At 38.5% G+C, this 25,248-nt stretch overlaps 1 protein-coding gene across 1 annotated transcript in view; it reads left to right on the forward strand.

Moving 5' to 3' along the window:
* The first annotated feature begins 3,161 nt into the window (after positions 1-3,161).
* Positions 3,162-25,248, forward strand: part of STK4 (serine/threonine kinase 4) — a 78,053-nt gene continuing 55,966 nt past the window's right edge. Inside the window, exons 1-6 of the mRNA XM_006193515.3 lie at positions 3,162-3,295; positions 8,361-8,441; positions 14,450-14,578; positions 17,082-17,196; positions 20,932-21,096; positions 24,500-24,667. Of these exons, the coding sequence (XP_006193577.1) occupies positions 3,261-3,295; positions 8,361-8,441; positions 14,450-14,578; positions 17,082-17,196; positions 20,932-21,096; positions 24,500-24,667 (693 nt within the window). The 5' untranslated portion in view covers positions 3,162-3,260. The remainder of the gene's footprint in view (positions 3,296-8,360; positions 8,442-14,449; positions 14,579-17,081; positions 17,197-20,931; positions 21,097-24,499; positions 24,668-25,248) is intronic.

A 25,248-nucleotide genomic window follows, 5' to 3' on the forward strand; every position in this document is an offset into this window, starting at 1 on the left:
CGCCCCCTACGCATGCTCAGTTCGGAACGTTCGTTTCTGAAGCGCGCAAGGGTCACTGGAGTGCGCTGGGCACCGTGGGGTGCTAGAACTTTGGGGATGAAACCGTGAACAGGTCCCTGCTTGCCTGGAGTTTATATTCTAGTGGGGACTGACAGGTGATTAATTCATGAGCGAATGAAGACGATAATCTTATAATGTGATTACTGCTATAAGGAAAACAACAGTAATGCAATAGAAAGTGACCACGTGGGTACTTTTTAGGCAAGGGGCAATGGGGAAGTCCTCTTGGAGAGACTAATAATTGAACTGAGACCTGAAAAGATTTAGGCAATTGCTTTTTCAGAGAGTTAGCAAGTATAAAGGCACTTAGGCTAGAAACTGCTATCTGGTCATCTAGAGACAGTCATCTTATGAAGGAAAGCACTTACAGATTGATGTGATATTTTGCTGAGGGAAACTTCAGCTTATCTTCAGCCTCATCTGACTTCACTCTGTGTCCCAGTTAATACTCCAATTTTTAAAAACTGCTTGTTGCTACCAGTGCACATTAAGCTGTTTCTCTTCCTTTCTAAACTTTGCTTATGCTTGCCCCTCTTCCTGGAATTATTTTCTACTTTTTTTTTTCTTGCCTAATCCCAATTCAACCTATAATCAACTCAAGCATCATCTCCTCCATCATCTCTCTCTTCTGCCCCTATAGCTTTTGGGTTTTATTCCTAATTTAGCACTTATACTGTGATTGTCAGTGTCAATGAAAATTAATCAATAGCCAATCTACAAAAGAAGTGGAAAATTTTATTTGAGCCATAATATAATTTGAGGATTATAACCCAGGAACAGCATCTCAGAAAGCTCTCAGAACTGTTCTGCCTGCTATAAGTTTTTTGAGATAGAGGACTGTACATTAAATGATGTATTATTAACAGTTACACAATGCAGATCTAAGTGCCTATTATGGCCCCTTGTAAGATCAAGAAGAAATGTTATCTTTTAAGGAGTTGTCTTGTTGATGCTAGGAGAATGTTGTTCTTTATGGTAAGCAGGTGTTTCTGCTGATGGGGGAGGTTTGGTTGATGCAAAATGTAGATACACAGTGCACAGTAGGGGGAAGAGAGGAGGCCAAAGGGCAGAGCAAATTTTTTATGTTTAAAATTTTCTTGTCTTGCTATAAAATATGAACTTTATTTCACATCAGTCTACAGTTTTTCTCAAAGATTGTGAAGTCTTTAAAGGCAAGAAGGAGGTCTTCTTTATCTTCCTCTCCCTAAGCCTAACAGGATCTGGCACCCAACATGCACTTATAAACGTCTGTTGACAAAAACTTGGTCTCTGCTATCAGGTATTTAGTTATACAGTTGACCCTTGAACAAGGAAGGGGTTAGGGACACCAGCTCCTGCACAGTTGAAAATTTGTGTGTAACTTTACAGTTGGCCCTCCTTGTCCAAGGTTCTGCATCTTTGGTTTCAACCAACCTCGGATTGTGTAGTACTGTACCGTATGCATTTATTTTAAAAAATCCACAAGGACCCATGCAGCTCAAATCTGTGTTGTTCAAGGGCCAACTGTAATTATTTGTGTAAATTCATAACCCAAACAGACCGTAAACTTTCTGAGCGTTGGATGGCTGTTCCACCTGAATCCTCTCAGCCCAGCAAGAGCAAAGAATGAACACTTAGTGTGGTGGGGAAACCGAATGGGAAAAACGCACTGCTAGTTATCTACTCAACATCCTCCATCTTTACTTCCAGAAGTCTGAATATTGCCTAAGATTCTTCTGGCCCAGGAAATGAATCGAGATTTCTCTAAACCAATCACAATATCTCATTCTCTTTTGCCAGTGATTGGTCAAGGGGTGAGCATGTGACCTTGATCTGGCCAATGAGATAAGAGGATGTGTGCTGGGTAGAGAGAATTCTTACTTCATAGGGTTTTGAGAATTAACTGACAGTCTATAGATTTGTTCCTGGCACATAGCAGAGTCTCAATAAATGTTTTCCTCCTGTCAGGAGAATGGCCCCATTACTTCATTTTTAGCATATGGAGTCCCAAAGTTGGGTAACTCTGAAAGGTGGCTGCTCAGGTGTTAAGTTCTGTCGTTGGCATACCTTTAGGGAAAGCCAGACAATTAAAAACAGTGAGAAGTTGCTTTGCGTCAATTTTCTCCTGTAGCTTTCTCTGTGAGGAAATTGTGTGGAATCTTCCGTTTTCTTAACCCTCATTGATGGTGGTGGCAACGGAGGATTGACGAATTTCCCTAGCTGGAACTGGAGCTGTACTGGAGAGGAAGCTCTGACTCTCCTGCCCAACCAGAGGCCACAGTGGTTGTCCAGTTTGGTGGTTCAGGCTCTGGAATCAGACCCATCTGGATTTAAATCCCCAAACCTATATACTTTTAGCTTTGTGATCTTCACCTCTCTGACCTTATAAAATCAGAGTAATAATAGTAGTTACCTTACAAGGTCGTTAGGAATATTAATTAAGTTAATACTGGCAGAGCACAAGAGAACGTGGAAAGTAGTGTCAACTAATATAATAGATAAGATTGGGGATAACGTTACAGGCTTGATATGAGGATTAAATTAAGTAATATATGAAAGCAAGTACATTGTAAGAGTTTAATAAACATTATTTTACGTCCACAAACTGACTCAAGGGTGACGCTGTTAAGAGGGTGAGGCAATTTGCAGGCTGATGTTCTGTGACATCCAAGGAGAGGTGATGCACGTTCCAGCCTCCACTTGGAACAAGAATTCAACCAGGTAAGAACGGTAGAAAACCACAAATACCTGCAGGAGTCCCTGGAGCAGCGCTTCCCAGGAATCCCGTAGAACTTGGCTGGTTAAGAATCGACAGTTCTCACCACGCCGGCACTTAGCAAGAAGCCTTAGTATCTTCCCCTGAAAATTGAGGGGCCGGGTCTAAGGCAGAGACGGGCTCCCGGTCTGGGCCCGGGTGTCTTGGGCGAACACTGTCGCAAGAAACAACGACACCGTCTGGATTCGGGCTGAGGACACCGCCGGGAGCAGCCGCCGGCACTCCTCAGCTCCGGGTCATCGCCCGGGGGCATCACGTGAGCTCACCGCGCCACGTGACCCAGGCCCGGACCTCGCGGCCCCGCCCCGCTCCCCGCTCCCCGCTCCGCGCGCCGCTTCCGGTAGGGGCGGAAAGCGGAAGTGTGGGAGGGTCTGCGGGGCGGGCTTGGGGAGGTCCTGGGGGAGGATGGAGCAGTGAGCGGGTCTGGGCGGCTGCTGGCAGCGCCATGGAGACGGTGCAGCTGAGGAACCCGCCGCGTCGGTGAGGGACCCCTGGCCAAGAGGAAGGGGGTAGGGGAGGGAGAGGCGGGATCCGGTGGAGAGGAGACACAGGTGTGCGAGCCCCTTGAAGGGATGGATCTGCGGGGCGAGGAGACCCCGCTGATAGGGCACCTGCTGAATGGGGGACCTTTGGCGGATGGGGGTTCAGCCGATGGGGGATAAACGTGGGGCTAGTTAGGGAGACTGCTTGCTGTGGAGGGACATCCAAGCGGAAGAGAGGATTGCTGAGGGGCGGAGTTGCTGAGGAACGTAGGGACAAGTTAGGGAGAGCACCTGCTGAGGGCGGGGGCCGCTGGGTGAAGGCTATACTAGAAGGGATTCAATGAGGTAGAGAGGATGCTGGAGCAGGATGAGAACCTCCGAGGGGATCTGTCCATGGGATGGGTCGGGAGCAAGCAGAGAGAAAGGGTGGATAGACTTTATAAGGGAGAGAGTCCCACCCGAGGGGTGCAGTGGGGAGGATCTGTTGAGGGGAAAATGTTTGCGCCTGAAGTGGAAGCTGTACCAAGAAAGGCTGACGGTCTAGCAAGGGAGGCTTGATGGAAGACAGCATTTAGGAAGATGTTTTGGGTAGTGCCCCCACTCTAGGATGATGATGGCACCTTTCATTTCTGATGTCCAGTCTCTTCCTAATTTTCCTCACATCCAACCTTGGGATGTAGATAGGGAAGTAAGAGAATATTTTCAAGATGGGCAAATTGAGGCCCAGAAGAGTTGAGACCCAGTCCTCTGTGTTTCCTTCCTTGCTCTAAGTCTGGGTCACTGGACCCAGCCAGACTGTGCCCTTTTCAGGCCTCTATTGTTTTGTATCAGCTCCAAATTCTACTGCTACCTGGAATTGTTTTAAAAGTCAAGATCAGGGAGATGGCTGATCCTAGAAATTCTGATCTCTTGGGTTGGTTGCAGTCGTATCAGTGGTTTGCTCTGTGGACACCAGGGTCTTCTATCAGTCTGCCACATCTGGAGAAAAATCGAGAGTGGAGATTGAGGTGCTAGTGCAGTTAGCATCTGTTTCACAGAGACCTCTGACTTCCTGCAGCCGAATGAGCTCTAAAGTAGGAAGTGCTCAGCGTGCGGGAGTGCAGGGCAATGAAGAGGTGAAGAAAGGGGTTGACAGCCTGGGCTGCCTGTTGGATTTGTTTAAAGTGCACAAACAGTGCAGAAGGCAAATGGCACGCTGGGACAGACTCAATTCACCCTCCTGTAGTGTGCTGAGACTGAAATTAAATGATTATTACACTCATAGCACTTTCTGGGTGCCATTCTCAGCACTTTCCTGAGCACTATATGAAGTTACCAATATTTGACTGTTTTTGATCTATAAAAATGGTGGTTTCGTATGGTTCAACTTATCATTTGACCCTCACAACAATCCTATCACCTGTATCTCTATTTCACAGGTGTTGAAACTGAGGCACCGAGAGTGATTTGCCAGAGATCCCACAGTTACTAAGTGACAGAGCTGGGATTTTAATCCAAGCAGTCAGGTCCAAAGTCCATGCTCTTAGCTGCTTCACTCTGATGCCTCTCTGGAAGTACCCGTTTGACAGGGCCTTTGTGCATTTTTTGCTATAGGACTATAGGTCCAGTTGTAAAAGTACACTGGCTGTTTTTCTTTCTGAAATATATTCGTTCTTTCTCCGAGGCCCTGGTTTAATTGAAAAGAGAATTAGGAATCTGAGTTTTGTTTTTGCCTTTGCCTTGTATTGTACAATCTTGGGCAAAAGAGTAAGCCTTTTTGGTTTTTGATGCACTCATTCCTGTGCCTTTTGGATTTTAAAATTTTTATTAAATACGCAAGAGAAAAGCATTGCAGGGCTTAATTCTTGAAGGACTGGTGCTTTCCTGATCATCACAACTGGTGATCTGCCTCATTTGCAGCCGATTAACTTTATTACCATTTGTATTGGTTTGTTACTACTGCCATGTCAGTTTCACAGACTGGGTGACAACAGAAATTTATCTTCTCACAGTTCGGGAGGCTGGATGTCTGAGATCAAGGTGTCAGCAGGGTTGATTCTTTTGAGGCTTCTTTCCTTGCCTTGTAGATGACTGTCTCCTTCCTGTCTTCACATGGTCTTCCCTCTGTACCAGTTTGTGTCCTCATCTCCACTTATAAGGACACCAGTCATGCTGGATTAGGGCCCGCCCATTTGACCTCATTTTTTACCTTAATTACCTCTTTAAAGGCCTTATCTCTAAATACAGTCACATTCTGAGGTATGAGGGGGGTCACATCCTTAACATGAATTTGAGAGGGTGGAGGGGGAGACACATTGATTTTATTATCGTTAAAAAAAACTTACTTATCTTATATATTTGTTGTAACCCACATCAAATTCTGTATGGAAAGAGGGATAGTTATATATAAATAAAATGAACCTTACAAGAGTTCTAAGATGGGAGAAAGAGGTTTGAGAGTTAGCCAAGCCTGTGAGTAACTACTTCATAGACATCCTTATTTGTGTTTGGAAAGATAGAGGTATCTTTTCAGAGATTAAGACGGCATGCGTTTCCAACAAGGGATGGCGATCCCAATGCAGGAAATGATCTCTGTGTTCATGAGTTTGACATTGTGTGTGACTAAGTGAATGGTGATGGATCAAAGTTGATGGTTTAAATAGGAGTTTATGATTTTAAAAAGTGAGTTGCCATGCATTTCTGGGATGCTGGCCATCCACGTGGCCATCTGACTTAGGAGAGGAGCATCCACCTGTATCTGGTCCATGGAGGCTGTGCAGGCCAGGCCTGTTCAGTTATTAGCAAGCAGTGAAACTACGTAGGACCTGGGGAAGTACAGCTGGGAGGGCTGACTCATCAGAGTTGGGCCGTTTGGTTATAGTGCTTCTTCCATGAAGACTCACCGTAGAAATCTTATGTGTTGATAACACAGTAATACTTTTAGAGGCGGGCAGAGAAGGTAACTAGTTTTATTTATTTATTTACTTATGTACTTACTTACTTATTTAACAGAGGTACTGGGGATTGAACCCAGGACCTCATGCATGCTTGGCATGCACTCTACCACTGAGCTATTCCCTCCCCTCCCCAACACAGTCATACTTTTTGGGGTGAAATTCTTTTTTATCTTGAAGCCTCACAAAGATTGCCGAGAAAGGTTTATGATTCTCCTCATTACATTCATTAGTCCATTTACCGAACGTTTTTATTGACCACCTCTGGGTTATCAGGCACAAGAGATAAAAAGATCCTTTAGTCCTCAGACCAAAACCAAACAAAAGCCCACTTAGATTGTATCTGAGCAGTCATATAAAGTTTGTCTGTCAAAGTATTATCGGAGGCTCACAGCTGTCTCTCATGGCAGTGGCCTGTTTCCTTTGTTATGCTGTGGTCTCCATAATGGTTGAAATAGAGTTTTGCGTATTGTAAACCACAAGTCAACACTTCAAAGGAACATGTTTGATCTTCCTTTATATAAACTGTTTATAAAACTTTAATGATACTTGAGAAATGAGGTATTGTCCTTTGTTTATGTAGTTATAAACTCAGTGCTTCACCAAAAAACCCCGTAGGTTATGAGATATTCATTCTCGTTTCTGAGGTCACAGAAATTTCACTTCTGGAGTGTAAGAGGAGTTTCACTTCAGCTCTTTTTGTCTTGAAGCTGGAAGTTTTGGTGATGTCATTGGACTTTAATTTTTAGGACCTTTTGATTTTCAAAGGTCAGCATGGTCATTTTTTTCAAGTTACGGCAAATATTGACTTGGAACAGTTCTCCATTTCTCCAGTCTTTTGATGTTTATAAAATTCTATAAGATTGACTTTTTGAGATCAGCATTTATTGGTAGATACACTTGATGTGTTCAGGTGTATGGGTTTTGTTTGTTTGTTTGTTTTGCTTATGCTTTTGCTGTTTCCTCTAGAAAGGTACACATTTGTGTGTGCGTGTATTTTTTTTAGTTCAAGTCTTTTCTTGTAAAAATTGATATTGTCCAGTTAATTTAAACATTTTTCTTTACAAAGAAACCCCCAGAGGACTGTTGCCATATTTCACCATTTCCTGAGCTCTCTTTTCTTTGTTATGCCTTGTAGTTTCAGGAAGCCATTGTGTAGAAGATACACACACACACACACACACACACACACACACACGCAGACTCACATACATATTCCTTAGCAAGCTCCTTCTTTTAAGCCTATTAATAATTTTCAGAGGTCTCAGAGTTAAAAAAAAAAAACACCCCATTCTTAATTCATAACCTCCCATGTTTGTCATGGTTTGTCATAGTCAGAAAAATCTGAATTATCTGGAAGTTGTAAGCAGCATATATCTTTTATTTGGGGAAATAGTCAGGTGCCCGGCTGCCCGTGGGATAGTCTTTGTGAGACTGTTTGAAACGCCCAGCTGCCTGTTTTTCACTTAGGATTACACCTAAAGGTATGCTCTCCACTTTCTGTTTCTATGATACCTATAGGATCCATGTGTTTTGACAAAATGACCAAAATCTTGCCAGTGGAGAGCAAGACTCCTTTACTACGTCTTCCTTGGCCTCCAGTCTGAGTCTGTGTTTCATTTCATAGCTAAGCTTGCGTTAAACATCTTTTCTGACCAGATAGTTATGCCGTCTTAATTCCTGGAATCTCAAGATTTGAATAGATTTTGAAGGTTATAGTTATTGCTTGAAACCACTCTTCAACATTCCAGCCACATCAGGACTCATTTTCTATTTAGATTCTACAGTAATAGGGATCTCGGGACTTCTCAAGGTGGTCTAAACCATTTTAGAACAACATTTATTGTCAGAAAATTCTTACACCCATGGAACTGAAGTCAGCCTCCTGGTAGCTCGTCACCCTCTGGTCTTGATTTTGGTCATCAGGGTGACCCAGAACATGTGTAACACTTCTGTAGAACCACCCTTCAGCTTCCCTTAAAGGTCTGTTCACTTGGCTTTATTGTCATCTACTAGTAAAGACTTTGTAGAGAAATTCCAAAGGTGCTAATTATAAAAGAAATAATGCATTTTGTGTTCTAGTTGCTAGCAAGTAAAATGTGTTTTGTATTTATATTTCTTCATTCACAGGCAGTTGAAAAAGTTGGATGAAGATAGTTTAACTAAACAACCAGAAGAAGTGTTTGATGTCTTAGAGAAACTGGGCGAAGGGTAAGTGTACAGAAAATATGGGTGGACTAGTGGGTCCCAGTCTTTCTCCTGCCCCAACACCAGGGGGACATGAACCTTTGTCATGACAATTAATTTGCAAACCTAAGGAGAAGAAAGGGGAATGTTGCATAACAGCACTCTTCTGGGTGGGATGGGAGGTAAACATATGGTTTGGAATGCCCTTTCCCTCTTCCCCCAATCACTACTATAGACAGATTCAGTGATCCTGGCCTTTTGAACAAGATGGGCATCTATTGTTTTCGCTCTTGTAAAATCTGTGGTTTGTATGATTTTATCTATTTAACAGATAATACTAATCAGTTTGTACTTCATTTTAAAATTTTTATTAATCAGACATATTTTTAATTTTTTGTTCATGGCCTCTGAGAGATATGGAATAACTTGTTTTATTTAAAAAACAATGAGGGAGGATATAGCTCAGTGGTAGAGTGTGTGCTTAGCATGCACGAGGTCCTGAGTCCAGTACCTCCATTTAAAAAAAAATTACTAAAAAATAAATAAACCTAATTCCCCCCCCCAAATAAAGAAGGGAAAAAAGAATGTATAAAAATAAATGGAATTCAGTCTTTTAGTTAGTACAGCTTTGTGAAATACAGTACATAAATCAAGGACTGTCCCTGCCTTTACAGCTTCCTAAGAGATCCAGAATCCCACGTTGGGAACCAATGGACTTCTTGAAACACAGATTTGTAAATGAGTTACTAATGAAATACTATTTGGTAACAGATAATAGTGGACATCACTGGCTTTCATGATAACAATGAAGGTTCCATCATAATTTTTTGTACTTTTACATGTATTTTTTACTTAATCTTTGTATGTTTCTTTCTTTTTCTGTAACGACCAAGACATGAAAATATTAGAGACATTCTTTCTTAAGTTTTTATTCTTCCTTTTTAAGTAGGTAATCAAGTCATATGATTCAAAATCCAAAAAGCATAAAAGTGCGTACAATGAAAAAAATCCGCCTCCTATGTCTGTCTCTCAGCCACCCAGAAGTAACCAGTATAGCAGTTTTTTATGGCTTCCTCAGAGATTGTTTATGCCTATATAAGCAAGTAAACGTGTGGGTGTGTGTTGGATATTTTTAAAAAATCTCTTGGGAGTACTTCTGGTTCAAGAGAAGACCTGAAATACTAATTTATAAAATGTCTATTGTCTAATTAATGTATCTTCTTCCAAATAGGCTTTTATGCATCATTAGATTATTTTGAAGTTTAGTGTTTTTTATGCCTAATATAGATAGCACAATGTTAAACCCAATCCTGGATCATGTGGAATAGGTTTTCATGGATTATCTCCTCGTAAAAAACATTAGTCATCATCTTTTTGTAAGTTGGAAAAAAACTCTTTGGAAGCAAGCAAGAGATCAAGCAGAGAAGGGAAGTAAAAGATGACACCAGCTGTGCTGCGAAAAGACAAGTGCAAGATGAATCTGAAACCACAAGTTGACCTGGTGTCGTTAAAGGTAAGAGAAGAAAAAACAATCCCTCTGTGTCTCTTGCCTGCTGTTTTCAGCTTTAGCTTGATATCCTAGCTTGATATCCCTAGGTATTTTCCTCAAGGCAGAGTTCGAAGCCCTTAATCTCATCATGCTCATATGTTATACTTGAAATAAGATAACGAGTGATGGGCATAAGTGATTATGTGTACAACTGACTTGTTTCTTTCATCTTTAACAAAAGAACATAGACTGAAGTCAGACATATCTGGGTTAAAACTCTTGCTCTACTGTTTATTGGTCATAAGAAACAAGTGAGCCTGAGCAAATTGCTGAATATTTTGAAGCTTCACAAACCTGAGCTATGAAGTGGGGATACTGGCATCTCCCTTACACGAGAAAATGGGAGTAGAGTACTGGGTACAGCTCTTGTCCCCTGATAAATGCTCAGTGAACAGCAACTATTACTATTACTATTTTATTTTTAAAGGTAGCAACTGAAATATTTTTCAGATCTTCTCCTGTTAAATCAAAGTTAAGTCTTAAGTCTTAAAGTGTATTTAGGTGTTCTTGAAGGGAGCTCTGTTTGGGTTGATTGGGTTTGGGGAATGTCACAAGAAAACTACAGGTAGAGAATTACTAGGAATATAAAATAAGGAAAAACTAAGCTAATTATGATTATTTTAAATTATATTTTAGATGTATGGCTGTCTTCATTGAGGATCCTGGAAATTTCCCTGGAAGATATCACCAGGGAGAAAACAAATAAGGCTTCAAATCATCCTGTGTTATTACCATATTGTTCTTTTAAATGATACCACAAGTGCTTGGATTTCTGTCATCCCGATTGAATGAGCCTGAACAAGCTTTATTTAACTAGTGGAATCCCAAAGCAAGACCTGCTCTGCACTTCCTTTCCAAACACAAACTTGCCACGCCATCCTTACATGATTCTGGAAAATGAGTAGATTGTAAGCTCTCCCCGCCTTGTGCCTTGTGAAGTGAGCTCTGGCTAAAGGATTGTATGGGATTCCTGAGGCTGCAGTCCTGCATTTTGAGGAAATCATGTGGATCTGTGGCAGAGCAGAGCCAAAGCTCCAGACCAGGATGAATGGACAGCATTTGGAAAGTGTTTTGAATTAGAGCCTACCACCTTTTTTCCTTCTGTTATATTTAAAGTTTTATGCATTGACTTACTATGTTTTTATCATAGGATAACAAAAACATCTTGCCCATGGTTTCCTAGCTGGTGAATAGTATTGTTAAGACTTGTGTCTGGTTGATTTGGCCTCAGATACTGTATGATTTCTATTTTTCTGCATTGACCCTTGCCTTGTATAGCTTGGGTGAAACACTTACTTCTCCGCCATCTTTGCTCTCTGCCAGTTCAAATTCATTGAGTCACTGAAGTTTTTGTTGTAGGGAATCAAGTTTTAAGGGACCTGCCTATAAGGTAGCATGATTGCTGAAGCCTTCTAAATCATCTGTACTGTAAGTGCAGTCTGTGGAATCATGAATCTTAATAGTTCATTTGAGCTCTTGGAGTTTTCTTTGCTGTCAAGATAGCATAGTGGGCGTGGAGGGTGTTCTGATCAAGACTGCTGAGTAAGTGCATGCAGAGACCTCTCCTTTTGATTTCAAACATATAAGAATAATGAATGAAAATTAATTTTTTATATATAAGAATACATAGCCAGCTACAGACCAGGGATGGAAAAGGTAGCTGTAATGAGGAGGGTAAAGCATGCTCTGCCCTTGCCGGGAGATTATAGGTGGGCTTCCTGTGTGAGGTTGTGCTGTTATTTGCCTGTGGCCTGGGGAAACAGCAGAGGGACTGGTCTGACTATAGGAACTGGGCCTGGACTGCATTCAGTTACGGTATCATGAGGAACAAAACCCCCAAATCCTCGTGCAAGACCTGGTTTTAGTTGTATGGCCTAGATGACTGGGCTAAGGGAACCATGGAACCTTCATGACATCATGAAACACTCTTGACAGTGGGCATTGTGTAGAGGAAAATTATTCAAAATGAAAGGAAACCCATACAAGGAGATCTACTGCCACGAGATAATCAGCAGACCTAACAAGCGGGAGAAAACTCACAGCCAAGGAAGCAGAAATAATGGAGCAATCTCAAACAGGATTTAACGTTTGTTTATGATTTTCAAAAAGATAAAAGGAGGGAATCACATCCTTAAAAGAAGAACATGAGATTATTAACATAAACATTTAGCCCCAAGAAAAAGAAAAAAGTTGGGAATCTTGACAATGAAAATACAATAATTGATGTTCTAAAGCCCAGTAAATTTCAGGACAAGCTGAAAAGAGAATTTGTGAATTGAAAGCCAGAAATGAGACTGATCACAAAAGCCAGGACAGAAATATCTTGTTGGAAACCAGGAAGACATCACGGATTGAGGAGGTCCAGGATCGGTCCAATAGGAGCTGTACAAGGAGATATTAGAAGAGATAGGAAATACTGAGAATTTTCCAAACTCAGAGAAAGACATGTGCCTTCGGATTGAAGCAGCTTAGAAAGTGCCAACTAAATCGACTCCTAGTAATTGCACAGTAAAATTATGTAATATTAAGGGCGAAGAGGAAATCTTAAAAGCTACAGAGAGATTACCTATGAAAAATGATAATCTGGTGATAACTGACTTCACAACAATAGAAGCCGTAAAACAACAGTAAAAGTGCTGAGGGAAAGCTATTGTTAGAGAATAATTCTCCATTCAGCAAAACTCATTCCAGAGTGAAATAAAGACATTTTCACATAAGTGGGACCTAGGCTATCAAGAATAACTTTGGATGAAAGTAATAGAATACCCATCTAACAGCGGCTAACCGAAAAGGGCATTTAATAACCAAGTAACAATAAATCTGGAATAAAGATTCCAGAATGGCTAACTGGCTTGATAATGGTTTAGCATTTGCATAATTCTCATAGTCTCAAGATGGCCATGTTTGTTTCAAGCATCATGCTTCACATGATAGTGACCAAAGCAGAAAAGGAAGAGGCAGTTAACAATGGACTGCCTAGTTTACTTCTCTGTTATCAGGGAAGAAAGTCTTTCCCAGAGACCCAGCAGCAGAATTCCCTTCAAATTTCATTGGCCAGAACTAGGTCATATGCTTCCTACTAGTTCAGTCACTGGCAGAAGGAAGTAGAAATCCTGTGACTGGCTTGGTCCCCTGGGACTAAGCATTTGCCACCCTCACAAATCAGGGGGTTATCATATCAAGGAGGAAGGGTCAGTGGTTAGATCTCCCACACATGGTCAGCAGTTGCCTTTCTCTGGCAAAAAAAAAAAGTTCTATGCAAAATTTAAGAATCATAATGCTAGTTTTCCCCGTATGAGGGATTCTGATGGAATGGAAATTTTTTATGTGCTCTGCATAGACTTTTTGAAGACTTTTATGTTACTTTCACATTGAAACAGTTCTTGAGCATCTTTTTGTTAGCTAGAGCACTCAACAACTTTGATGTATTAGTTGGCACTCTTTAATCTTTTCTTCACCAAGACAGTATGAAGAAGCAGGTGTATTTGGGAAATATGAAAGACAGTTTACTCATTATTTCACTGCCAGCTGTCAAGGATTTCAATGAAAATATAACCTATGTAAGATGATGATGATAATACATTTAACCATCACAATTGCTTTGTAGTTAGTATTTTTGCCATGAGAAAATTGAGGCACAAGGTTAATAATATGTCTGTAAATGATAGCTAGTATGTGATGTGGTAGGACTCCAATCCTGAGTGTTTAGATTTTAAACCTACTGCTCTTTTAGCACCCAAATTGAATGGATACACAAGCTTTTTATTTATTTTGATAATAAACTCTTAAGGAAAGATGGAGAAAAAAGGCAAAAAGAATTTGTATGTGCTCTGTTCACCTGACACTAGCATTAAAGAGGCTTACAGTTTTAGTTTCCATCATATTTTAAGTATTATTGCAAGTAAGAGGAGCAGGGTCTAAAAGACATCGTGGTACTAGGGTGAATGCAAGGAAACAGAGACCCCCATTTTTGTGCCCCAATGTAGATGTGGAGAGAATGTAAGCTTTATATTCTGATACACCTGTATTTATATTGTGAACTGACTACTTACTTATCACTTCTGTGACCTTGGGCAAGTCACATAACCTCTCTGAGCCTTTTCACATTTATCTGTAAAATAGAAATAATGACCCTCTTCTCTGCTTTTTGGTAAGGGTGAACCTCTGATGATGCACAGTTTCTAGCAGACATCAGACATGCAGTACATGGTAGCTACTATAATTATTATTATTATTTCATACCAATACATTCAGTAAAATTTAAATGTGGTTTTTAAGGTACCATTTTAAGGTACCATTTTTAGTTCTCTTACTGACAATTTTTTTCCCGAAGTGCTTTAGCTATCTCAGTTTTGCAAGTGTAACTAGGGATATATGTCTTGGGCACTTAAGGATATAAATTAGAACTGTGAGTTGCTTGTGTTTTACCACTTTTTGTCTCTTGGCTTTGACTTTATGAATGTTCTCCTTCCCCCAATTATAGGTCCTATGGCAGCGTCTACAAAGCTATTCATAAGGAGACCGGTCAGATTGTTGCTATTAAGCAAGTCCCAGTGGAATCAGACCTGCAGGAGATAATCAAAGAAATCTCTATAATGCAGCAATGTGACAGGTAAAGGTATCTGGTGTTACCTTGGAGATAACCTGGTTTTGAATTTGCTGTGATTATTTAGAGCTTGACACCTGGAATTGCATTTACTTAGATATTTTGCAGAAAGGAGACTTAGTGGAATCACAATGCATGTTCTTTTCAGAAAAAAAAATGAAAAAGCTTGTGTGTTTAAGTAGCTAAACTTTCATAGTTTCTATTTTTGCATAGTTTTGTTTTGTTTTTTTCAAAACTAGGAAGAGGCAAAGAGGCAGAAGGTGGTGTGGCTAGCCTTTTTTTTTTTGATAATGATCTCTCTTACTTCCTATTGAGAAAACATTTCTGCAGAGACAGCTAAGAAGAGATAATTTAAACGCTTTTAGCTCCAGAAACCTTAGACTATCAAATGGCCCTATAGAAAGAGAACACTCATTTATGTATTACTGTTCGGTTCGTTCCATCAGAATTTTAAGAAATTATTCAAGCTAAGAGTAGTTAAGCATTTTATTTTTGAGGAACTAAGATTTGTCAAATGCTGCAAGCAGGAAGTCAGGCCAACAGGCGACCGCAGAAAAGCACGTGGTTTGCTCTGAAGTTCCGTGACAGCATGGGAGGTCACTGTGATGGCGCATCCTTCCTCAGTTTAGATTGGAGAGAAACACGAACTGAGGGGCAGTGCCAGCTCCAGAGAGTTGAAAGCAGAATGAGAACATCTTGCATCCTGAGGCTGCCCTCATCCTTCTGAAGCTCTTTTGATCAGCAGATCAACTTGGTACCTCCTGTTTATAAAGCTTCCACATTAAGGCTGGTGGGGCTCCCTGCTGGCAGACTTGTCCAGGAGCCCTTAGGTCTTGCAGACTTGTGAGTGCAGTCACTTCTTTTCTCCCTCCCTCCCATTCTTTTATTCTTTATACTTTTGTGGTTGCTCTCTGCTGGATAAAAACCCTCCTATTTCTTGATTGGATGGAGCAGAGTAAGGTAGTTTTTCTTTTCTTCCTTCCACATTATGGAAGCTTTTTCCAGTTGGCAAATTGGAACTTTGCCACTTCCGATAGACTGTGCAAGAGCTGTGTTCCAAACAGGGTGTGCAAATGTCTCTAATTAACGAAGAGATATTTCAAAGAGCCTACTCTGTGCTAAGCACCGTAAGAAATACAAAGAAATACAGGGCAGAGTGCGGGTCCTCTTGGAGTTTACAGACTTTAATTAGACAGGCCAGGCTTATATAGGTACAGGAAAATCTAGTTGACAATACATGGTTGTATAGAATGTATTCTATTCAACCAGCAGTAAGTACCTGACAGTAATTGCCTTGTAGAGGCAATAAATGCTATAGAAATTTAGGGAAGGGAGAGCAGATGTGATGATCTGTATCTTAAGAGAATTATTCATTCATTTCTTCATTAATGTTCATTTTGTGAGTGTGTGTGGTTTTTCCCTGCTGTGCTTGTTATTGGCATGTTTCCCAAGGATGAAGAAGCATTTGAAATTCTGAGAGTTAATGAAGCTGAGATGGTTTTAGCATCTTCAGTTACTGTTTTATGCAATATTTAGCCCTGGTAACAATCTAGCTAGTTAAAGCTGGTAGCTTCAGAGGATGGATTATTTCATTTTCATGAGAGGTTTGACTTTTTTCTGAAATCTCTCTCTTTTTTAAAAAAATATTTTATTTATTGTTGTATTATTTATTTTATTTTGGTAGCAGGGGAGGTAATTAGGTTTATTTTTTAGAGGAGGCACTGGGAATTGAACCCATGACCTCGTGCATGCTAAGCATGCACTCTACCACTTGAGCTATATACCCTCCCCCCGAAACCTCTCTTCAAGCCCCCAAATTCCATGTCTGATCCTGAATATTTTTTCTTTATAATAATAGATTGTAGTGTGATTTTTATTTTTTTCTTATTATAAAGTGTATGTGACTTCTTGGGAAAATGCAAATAAGAAAAAGAAAACCACTTTTCCCTTTGGAGAAATAATCATTGTTAAATACAACTTGGTATGCACATCCTTCCATATCTTTTTTGGAGTTACACTGTGCTTACTATTATGTAACCTGCCTTTTTTGGTTTATTTTTTTAGGAAACAATATCTTCTCATATTATCAAGTATTCTTCTATAACATTTTCTGTGGCTTCATGGTTACTCCATTATATAGATACTTTATTATTTCTTAAATAAACTCCCTAATGTTGGACATTTAGGTGGTATCAAAATTTTCTCTTTTATAGACAGTACTGTGATGTTAACTGTTTCTTTTTGTGTATCTGTAATTCTTTTCTTAGGATGAATCATAGACTTAGAAATTCTAGGTTAAGGGACCCACACAATTTTTGCACTATTATTACTTATTGCCCTCCAGAAATCAAGACTATTTTACGTTCTTATCAAGAGGGTGTCCATTTTAACCTTAAATATGGATAATTGGTCTTTTGAGCTGAGATATTAATTTTTATGTATTTAGCAGCATGAATTAGTAGAGATGTTTGAAGGCTGTTCCACTAATTTGTATTCTCTCTCTCTCTAGCCCTCACGTAGTTAAATATTATGGCAGTTATTTTAAGAACACAGACTTGTGGATTGTGATGGAGTACTGTGGGGCTGGGTCTGTTTCTGATATCATTCGATTACGAAATAAAACGGTAAGTTTGCCTTCTAGGATAATGCAGCTGAGCTGGTCTCTTACACCATCTTCTTCTCTCCGCTTTTTATTCATGTGCACTGTCTGACTTCTGATGACTGTCAAATTTCCCCCTTTCAGTCGTTCTTTCCCCCTCTGCTTTTTGATGTCTCCTAAATGTGGGAGTTGTGATACCAACCAGCCCAATCCAGTGAAATGCTTTGCTAATTTCTTACTCAGGAGAAAAATTACTATCAAATCTTGGTTAAGCAATGAGTTCTGAGTGTTTAAATTTGGCATGTGTAAAATTCCTCCTCCTACCCAGCATGTCACAGATTAACTTTCACTAAATCCTTGTAATCAGAGAATATTCTCTGTGAAGGAAGATTTACTGTTACTGTGATTGCTGGGATAAAAGCTAGGAGTCGTGGGTTTAGTTCGGGTCCAGTCGCTTAAACTCTTTGTCTGTTCATTCAGTAAGTATTTCTAGAACCCTGTTCTAGGCCTCAGGGGTCCAGTAGTAAATAAGACAATGACCCTGCTCTCATGGCAGTGCATTTTCTAGTAGGGCAACAAAAAGCCAATTAATGGTAACCAGAAAATAAATACCAGATGGAGATAATTGCTGTGAAGAAAAAGAGTGAGAATAAAGTGATGGAGCATGCTCAGTGGGCTACCTGAGAGTAGATGGTTGAGAAAGATCACTCAGGGAGCTGATATTTAAAGTAAAACTTGAATGACCAGAAGGAGCTATGAGTTCTAAAAGAACATTCTTGGTACGGGAATGACCAGTGCAAAGACCCTGAGGCTGGAATGAGTTTGGCATGTTTCAGATCTGGAAAGAAGGCCACTGTGACTGGAGGGGACTAGGTAAGGGGGAAGCTGCAGGAGATGAGGTGAGGCAGGACTGGAATCTGTTGGGTGTTGTCGGCTGTGACAGTGAGTTTGAATTTTATTCCAAGTTTAATGAGAATCCATTCTAAGCAAGTGAATGAGCCATCTGATATACATTTTTAAAAAGATAAGTGGCTTCTGTTTGGACTGTATATGAATGAGTAGAAACAGGGGATATGTTAGCCTTTAGTTTTTGTTTTGTTTTCTTTTAATAAGAAACATAGGAACAATAATACCTATATTAAGTATATGTAGAATTTTGAAAATTAATTTTGTGAAAATTGTGAGGTGCTATACAAATTATGAGGTGGGACTATTTTATTTTATTTTTTATTGAAGTGTAGTTAATTTACAATGTTTCACATGTACAGCAAAGCGGTTCAGTTATACATATATGTATATATATTTTAGATTCTTTTCCATTATAGCTTATTACAGGAAATTGAATATAGTTCCCTGTGCTATACAGTAGGTCCTTATTGTTTATCTGTTTTATATACAGTAGTGTGTATCTGTTACTCCCAAGCTCCTAAGGTAGGAGTATTTTAAAGCTCAGTGTAACTTGGATTATCCATACTACTATATATCCTTTTCTTAATTTACATCATTCAGAGTTAGCATGCTTGTCTAATTAAATAGCAAATTCATTAACTGGGAATCTTTAATTATTATGTATTATTTTGTGATATGTTTTAACTCTGCATTGTCCAGCCTGGTACTCACTAGCCCCTGTGGTTATTGAGGACTTGAAATGTGTCTAGTCTGAATTAAAACATGCTGTAAGTATAAAATGCCAGATTTTGAAGAATTATTACTAAAAAAAGAACATAGAAAATCTTTTTTTTTTGTATATTGGAATAATAATACTTTGGATAAATATGGTTAAGTAAAATATATTATCAAAATTAATTTTGCTTCTTTTTTTTTTTAAATGTGGCTCTTAGAAAATTGAAAGTTCTATTTGTGGCTCACATTATATTTCTATTGGGCAGTGCTGCCTTAACTGATCAGCCCAGCTAGTTAGAAGAAGGAGTCAGTAAGCAAGTCACGAGCTTTGTTCTCTTTGGCCACAGAAGGTACCACAGTCTCTCACTTGCCACTGTGCCAATAGTGTCTGCTTGGATTTTAGTGAAAGCTCTGCCACTTACTAGCTCTGTGACCTTTGGCACAGATTACTTGTCTGTGTTCAGTTTCATTGTCTATAAAATGGTGATGATAACAATACTACCTACCTCATTCAATTTTTATAAAGATTAAATGAGATTATAAAAATAGTGTCTAGCATAAATAAAAATGCTTAATAGTTGTTAGCCATTTTTGATAATATTAGCATAATGCCTGGCTCATAATAGATGCTTATTAAATATTTGGTGATTGATTGATAGTATAATAGTTACTAAACCACGTGTAGTCTTGCATGCCTTATTATATCATTTGATTTTCATGACAGTCTTGATAAAAGGTGATTTGCGTATTTGATAGATTGAGAAACTGAGACTAAGCGACATTAGATAACTTGCTTATGTCACACAACTAGAAAGTAGAGCCAAGAGTGAAAAATGAGATCTTTGTAATCCAAATTCCATGTTTTTTTGCACCACAGCATATTCCCTTCTAAGTGTGAGTTGTTCGTCATAAGGGAACTGATTGAGAGTTTGTTGATTGAGCTTGTTTAGGACTGGGGTTGAATCAGCACAAAGTTGGACTAATCAGATATTCTGTGTCAGTCTCCAGCATTCTTGCTTACATTTATTTGCCATCATTCAAGAGCTACTGTGTGCCATGTGGCTTTCTTGGTGCTAGGGATACAATAGTAAGCAAATCAAAGACATTTTAAAATGGAGCTTATGTTTCTAATAGAGAAGACATCACTTAAATAGGTATCCAGATAATGTATAACATGTCAGATGGTGATAAAGCTACGCTGACCAATACTTAGGATAAGGGGATAGAGATGATTCAGGGATGGAGGCAGCTAGTGAAGGCCTCTCTGATTTTCTGATGAGGTGACATTAGGTCAGAGACAGTGCGTAAGGGACCAAATCATACAGAAATCTAGTTGAAGACTACTGTCCCAGAAGTGGGAGTGTGTTTAGAGTGTTCAGGGAGCAGCAAGAAAGCCTACGTGGCTGAAACAGGATGAGCAAGGGAGAAAGTGGTAGAAGATGAGGGTAATGGGAGCCAGATCACGTAAGACCTTGGTGAGGACTGGCGTTAATTCCTAGTGACTTAGGGAGCCATTGGAGGGTTGAGAAGATCTGGCTTACATTTTAAAAGGTTCATTATGGCTGCCATGTGGAAAATACACTGTAGAAAGTCAAGGGCAAAAGCAGTGAGACCAGTTAGGAGATTATTAGAATAGTTCAGGCAAGGAGGGCATGATGGTGGCTTGGATGAGGGTCATTACCAAGGATATGGTTGCGTGTATTTTGAAGATAGAGAAGAGTCAAGGATGACCTCCAGGTTCTTGGCCAGAGCACCTGGAAGAATGAAATTGTCTTTTATTGAGAGAGAGAAGACTGGGAAGAGTAGAGTAGGGTAGGTAAGGAGAGGGGTGTGGCGGTGGTAGAAATAAAGAATTTGATTTTGACATGTTATGCTTAAGATGCTTGTTAGGAATTCAGTTGGAGGTGTTGTGTAGGCAAATGTATTAATCTGATATTTGGGGAGAGATCTGGGCTGGAAATACAACTTTGGGAGTGAGCAGCCTAGCTATGGTAATAACAAGCTGTCAAATGCTGTTCACAAGTTGAATAAGATCTTATATTTACATTCTAGGAAAGGAGTTGTATCAATTTTTTTTTCCTTTTACAAATGTGCTTATGTGAACTAATATAATTTTAATCTCTCATTCTTTTTTCAGTTAACAGAAGATGAAATAGCTACAATATTACAATCAACACTTAAAGGACTGGAATACCTTCATTTTATGAGAAAAATACACCGAGATATCAAGGCAGGAAATATTTTGCTAAATACAGAAGGACATGCAAAACTTGCAGATTTTGGGGTAGCAGGTCAACTTACAGTAAGTAAAAATGTTACTTGTGTAAGTAACTTTCAGCTCTGTCTTGAGAAGGAGCTCTTTTTGTTTATTAAAAATTATTTGAAAACAAAACCAAAAAATATTGATTTAATTATATTAGTAAGAAAATTAAAGAATGTACCAATAGGTTACAAAAGAGCTGGTAGATTATTTTAGATTCTTTCCTAGAGTTCAGATACCATAGTTTAAGTTTGTTTAACTTTGACAAAAATAAAAACGAAAACCAGAAATGAGAGTAGAAGTTTAAATTCTATTGGGCTACAGCATTATGTTTATAAAAGGAGGAAAAATTAAATCTAAACTGCTTTCCTTGAAAAAGACATAATGTCATCTCATTCAGCCTCCAGGTAGCAATTGCTTTACTGAAAACACTTTCCTCATTTGGTTCCAAAATGCAAACCCTTGATTTTCCTCTTACTTCAGTAGTGCATGGCAATTAAAAAAACCATGTTTTCAAAACAGGAAGTCTAAAATTATCTGATTTTGTAAAATACATAAGTGTATGTGAAGTGTATATGTAGAAAAATAGAAACAGTTCTAGATATATGCTAGAATTTGCAACATTACAAATCAGTTTTCTTGGGTAGTAGAATATGTAAATATATATATATATATATATGTTTAGAGCTGGTGTTATGTACAGGTTTTTTTTTTTTTTTTTAATTTTAAATATGCCTGAAACATGTTAGGGAATTTCGAAGTATTGTAACAGCACAAAAATTGGATTGATGTTAAAAAAGAACCCAGAAACTTACTGCATATTGTGATTTGTGGGCCTTTCAAAAGATTCTGTGGTTAGCGCATAAGTAAACAATACTAAACAGTATTATCTAAATAAGGAATCTTAACTAAGGAAACCAAATTGAAAAAAAAATTCTTCTGGTACTGAGTAAAAGGTATATTATAATTTAAAATATCAATTGCATTTAGTAATTAACATTTTTTCACAAAAGTAGAAAATAACAATCTTAAAATTCACATGGAACCACAAAAGACCCCAAATAGCCGAAGTAGTTCTGTGAAAGAAGAACAAAGCTGGAGGCTTCACATTTCTTGATTTCAAACTATATTATAAAGCTAACATAATCAAAACAGTATGGTATTGGCATAAAAATAAACCCATAGACCAATGGAACAGAATCAAGAGCCCACAAATAAAGTCATGTTTATATGATCAACTAATATTTGACAAGGGAGCCAAGAGGAAAAAGATGGTTTCTCTAGTAAATGATCTTGGGAAAACTAGATATTCATATGCAAAAGAATGAAACTGGGCCTCTTTCTTGCACCACTCACAAAAATTAACTCAAAATGGATTAAAGACCTTAATAAAAGACTTGAAACCTGAAAGCTTCTGGAAGAAAGCATAGGGAAAAAGCTCCTTGACATTGGCAAGTGATTTTTTTTTTGGATATGTTACTAAAAGCACAAGCAACAAAAACAAAAAAAGCAGGTGGGACTTCATTGAGATTTTGGCTGGGATTGAATTGAATTGTATTGAGGTTATGTTGAATCATAAATCAATTTGGAAAATATTGCCATCTTAATAATGTCATGCTTTAAAAGTTCTTTTTCTGCTCCAGCATTATGTAACTATTCCTCTATACTTTAGTACTTTTTGGATTTTGTTCTTTGTATATAAATTTTCAACCTATTTGAACTTACTCTGGTGAAAAGCTAAGATAGGGATTTAAGTGTAGAGTTTTACAAGTGAGTAGAGAGAGGCCCAGAGCTTTTTAAAAAATAATCTGTCCTTTGCTTGCTGATTAAAAATGAGATTTTAATCATGTCTTAAATTATACATATATATACATATAGGGGTATGTGTGTGTATGTGCGTGTGTGGTTGTGTGTGTGTGCATGTGCCATTATCTGTTTCTGGATTTAATATTTCCCATTGCTATGCTACTATACTAATATAACTTTGTAGTACAGATCTAGTTAGGTTAGTATCTACTCTTTACTCTTAATTTTCAAAAAATGTCTAGTTATCCAAATATCCATTTCTAATTGGAAATAATCCTTGAGAACAACTTTGACTACCACCATGAGAATGGTGCAAATTTGAAGTTTCAGAGCAAAGGAAGCGACTTAAGCAGTAAGTTAGTTTCTGTGTTAATTCTTTACATAGGACTGACAAAGTGAGACCAGTTTAAAAATATTACCTGTCATTTGCTCCTGACTGGCATAACCTAACTTAAGCCATAGACATTTCAGAAGGAAGATGGGCGATAGTGATGAGAAGTCCTGTTGTATATTTAGTTCTGTTTAAAAATCTTTCTCTTCCTAAAATACAGGAATTCTAGAAAGGTTCTCTTTCATTAGGTTCATGCCATTCTGGGGAAGTATGCAAATAGTTATCTGCCCATGTGTACTATATCCATATATTCTTTAAGCCCCAAACTAAGATCACATATATATAATATTATATAAAATATGTATACATATTAGAAAATTATATATACATAAATATGTGCATACATATATATAATTTTTTCTTTTTTAATTTCCTGATTGCACATGTAATACACAATCACATAATCCATCCAAGTGTTAGCAAAGTATATGGGATGGAAAATAGCAGTCCTTAGTGATTCTATCTTCTAGATATAACTGTTGTTACTGGTTTGGTGTATGTTATTTGGATACTTTTTTTGCTCTCCATATGACAACAATATTATTATTGCTTGTTTTATTGTTGTTCTGATTATTCTTTTTTTTAAAAGACAAGGCTATATTATATATAATCTTGAACCTAATTTTTTTCACTTCACAATGTATCTTGTACATTTTTCCCATGTCAGAAAAATGTGCCTAGCTCCTTTTTTTTTAAGGTGCTGTTTCATTGTACGGATATTTACTGTATTAACTTACACCCTTTAATTGGTCATTTGTGTTGTTTCCTTTTTATTTTCTCCCCTTAGAAATATTCGTATAATGGTTTTGCATGTATCTTAGGGTACTTACACATTGGACACATTTCTAGAAATAAATTTGAATCAAAGGATATGAACATTTAAACTTAACAAATATTGCCAAATTGCCTACTAAGCCACTTTACCAGTTTACACTCCTGTAACATTGTATTTCAGTGCCTGATTTTCTATGCTATTTATCAGCAATAGTTATTATTAATCTGTTATGTTTTTGTCAGTCTCATTGTAGTGTTTTATTAATTGATTGATTGTTATTTTTTGTGTTTTTATAATTGATTGAGAATCTTTTATGTTTCTAGGTCATTTGAATTTCTTTTGTGACTTGCTTGATCGTGCTTGAGTATGGTTTTTGTGTGTATTTCAAGACAAGACAGTTCTTATCGTTGAAAAGGACTCCTTTTCTCATTGGTTTTAGTGCTTAGTGTTGATTTCTCTCCTTCCTATTTTAGGATACCATGGCCAAGCGAAATACAGTGATAGGAACACCATTTTGGATGGCTCCAGAAGTGATCCAGGAAATTGGGTACAACTGTGTGGCAGACATCTGGTCGTTGGGGATAACGGCCATAGAAATGGCGGAAGGCAAGCCACCTTATGCTGATATCCATCCAATGCGGGTAAGAAGATGGATAGAAAACCAATGGGCTGGCTAGTTACCAGTGATCAATGGAAAGTTAAGTTAAATGACTTACTTGGTTAGGTGCCAAACAATAAATGAATTAATTGTAAATAATTGATAAATGTCAGTCTGGACTCCAGATGAGATACTTCCACTGGTTGTAGTGACTGATTAATTCAGGTTTAATCTACTCTTCTCCATTCCAGAGGTTGTGTATTGATAGCTCTCTGGCAGGACCTGGGCCAAGAATTGCTTGGTTTGACTTGTGCAGCATATAAATTTTTTTTAATGGTTTAGGTGCTCACATTTGAACATAACAACATTCGCTGGAGCTGAGGAGCAGTCCTCTCCCTTCGCATCTGCTTTCCACCTTGTCAGTCTCCATGAGTCCCTCTTCATCAGTCAGTTGTCACTCATTTCTGTGTTTTTCTTCTAGTAGTATGAAGAGGAAACAGACTATTGTTTGAACTCATGTCACCAACACCCAGCCTGAATCGTTTGCCTTTTTCCACCTGGCCCTCCTAGGGATTTACAGATGTAATTTCTGGAGGCTCTGTACTCTCCAGCCTCCATCCATTT

This window comes from Camelus ferus, chromosome 19 (assembly GCF_009834535.1).
Source record: "Camelus ferus isolate YT-003-E chromosome 19, BCGSAC_Cfer_1.0, whole genome shotgun sequence".
Classification (NCBI taxonomy): domain Eukaryota; kingdom Metazoa; phylum Chordata; class Mammalia; order Artiodactyla; family Camelidae; genus Camelus; species Camelus ferus.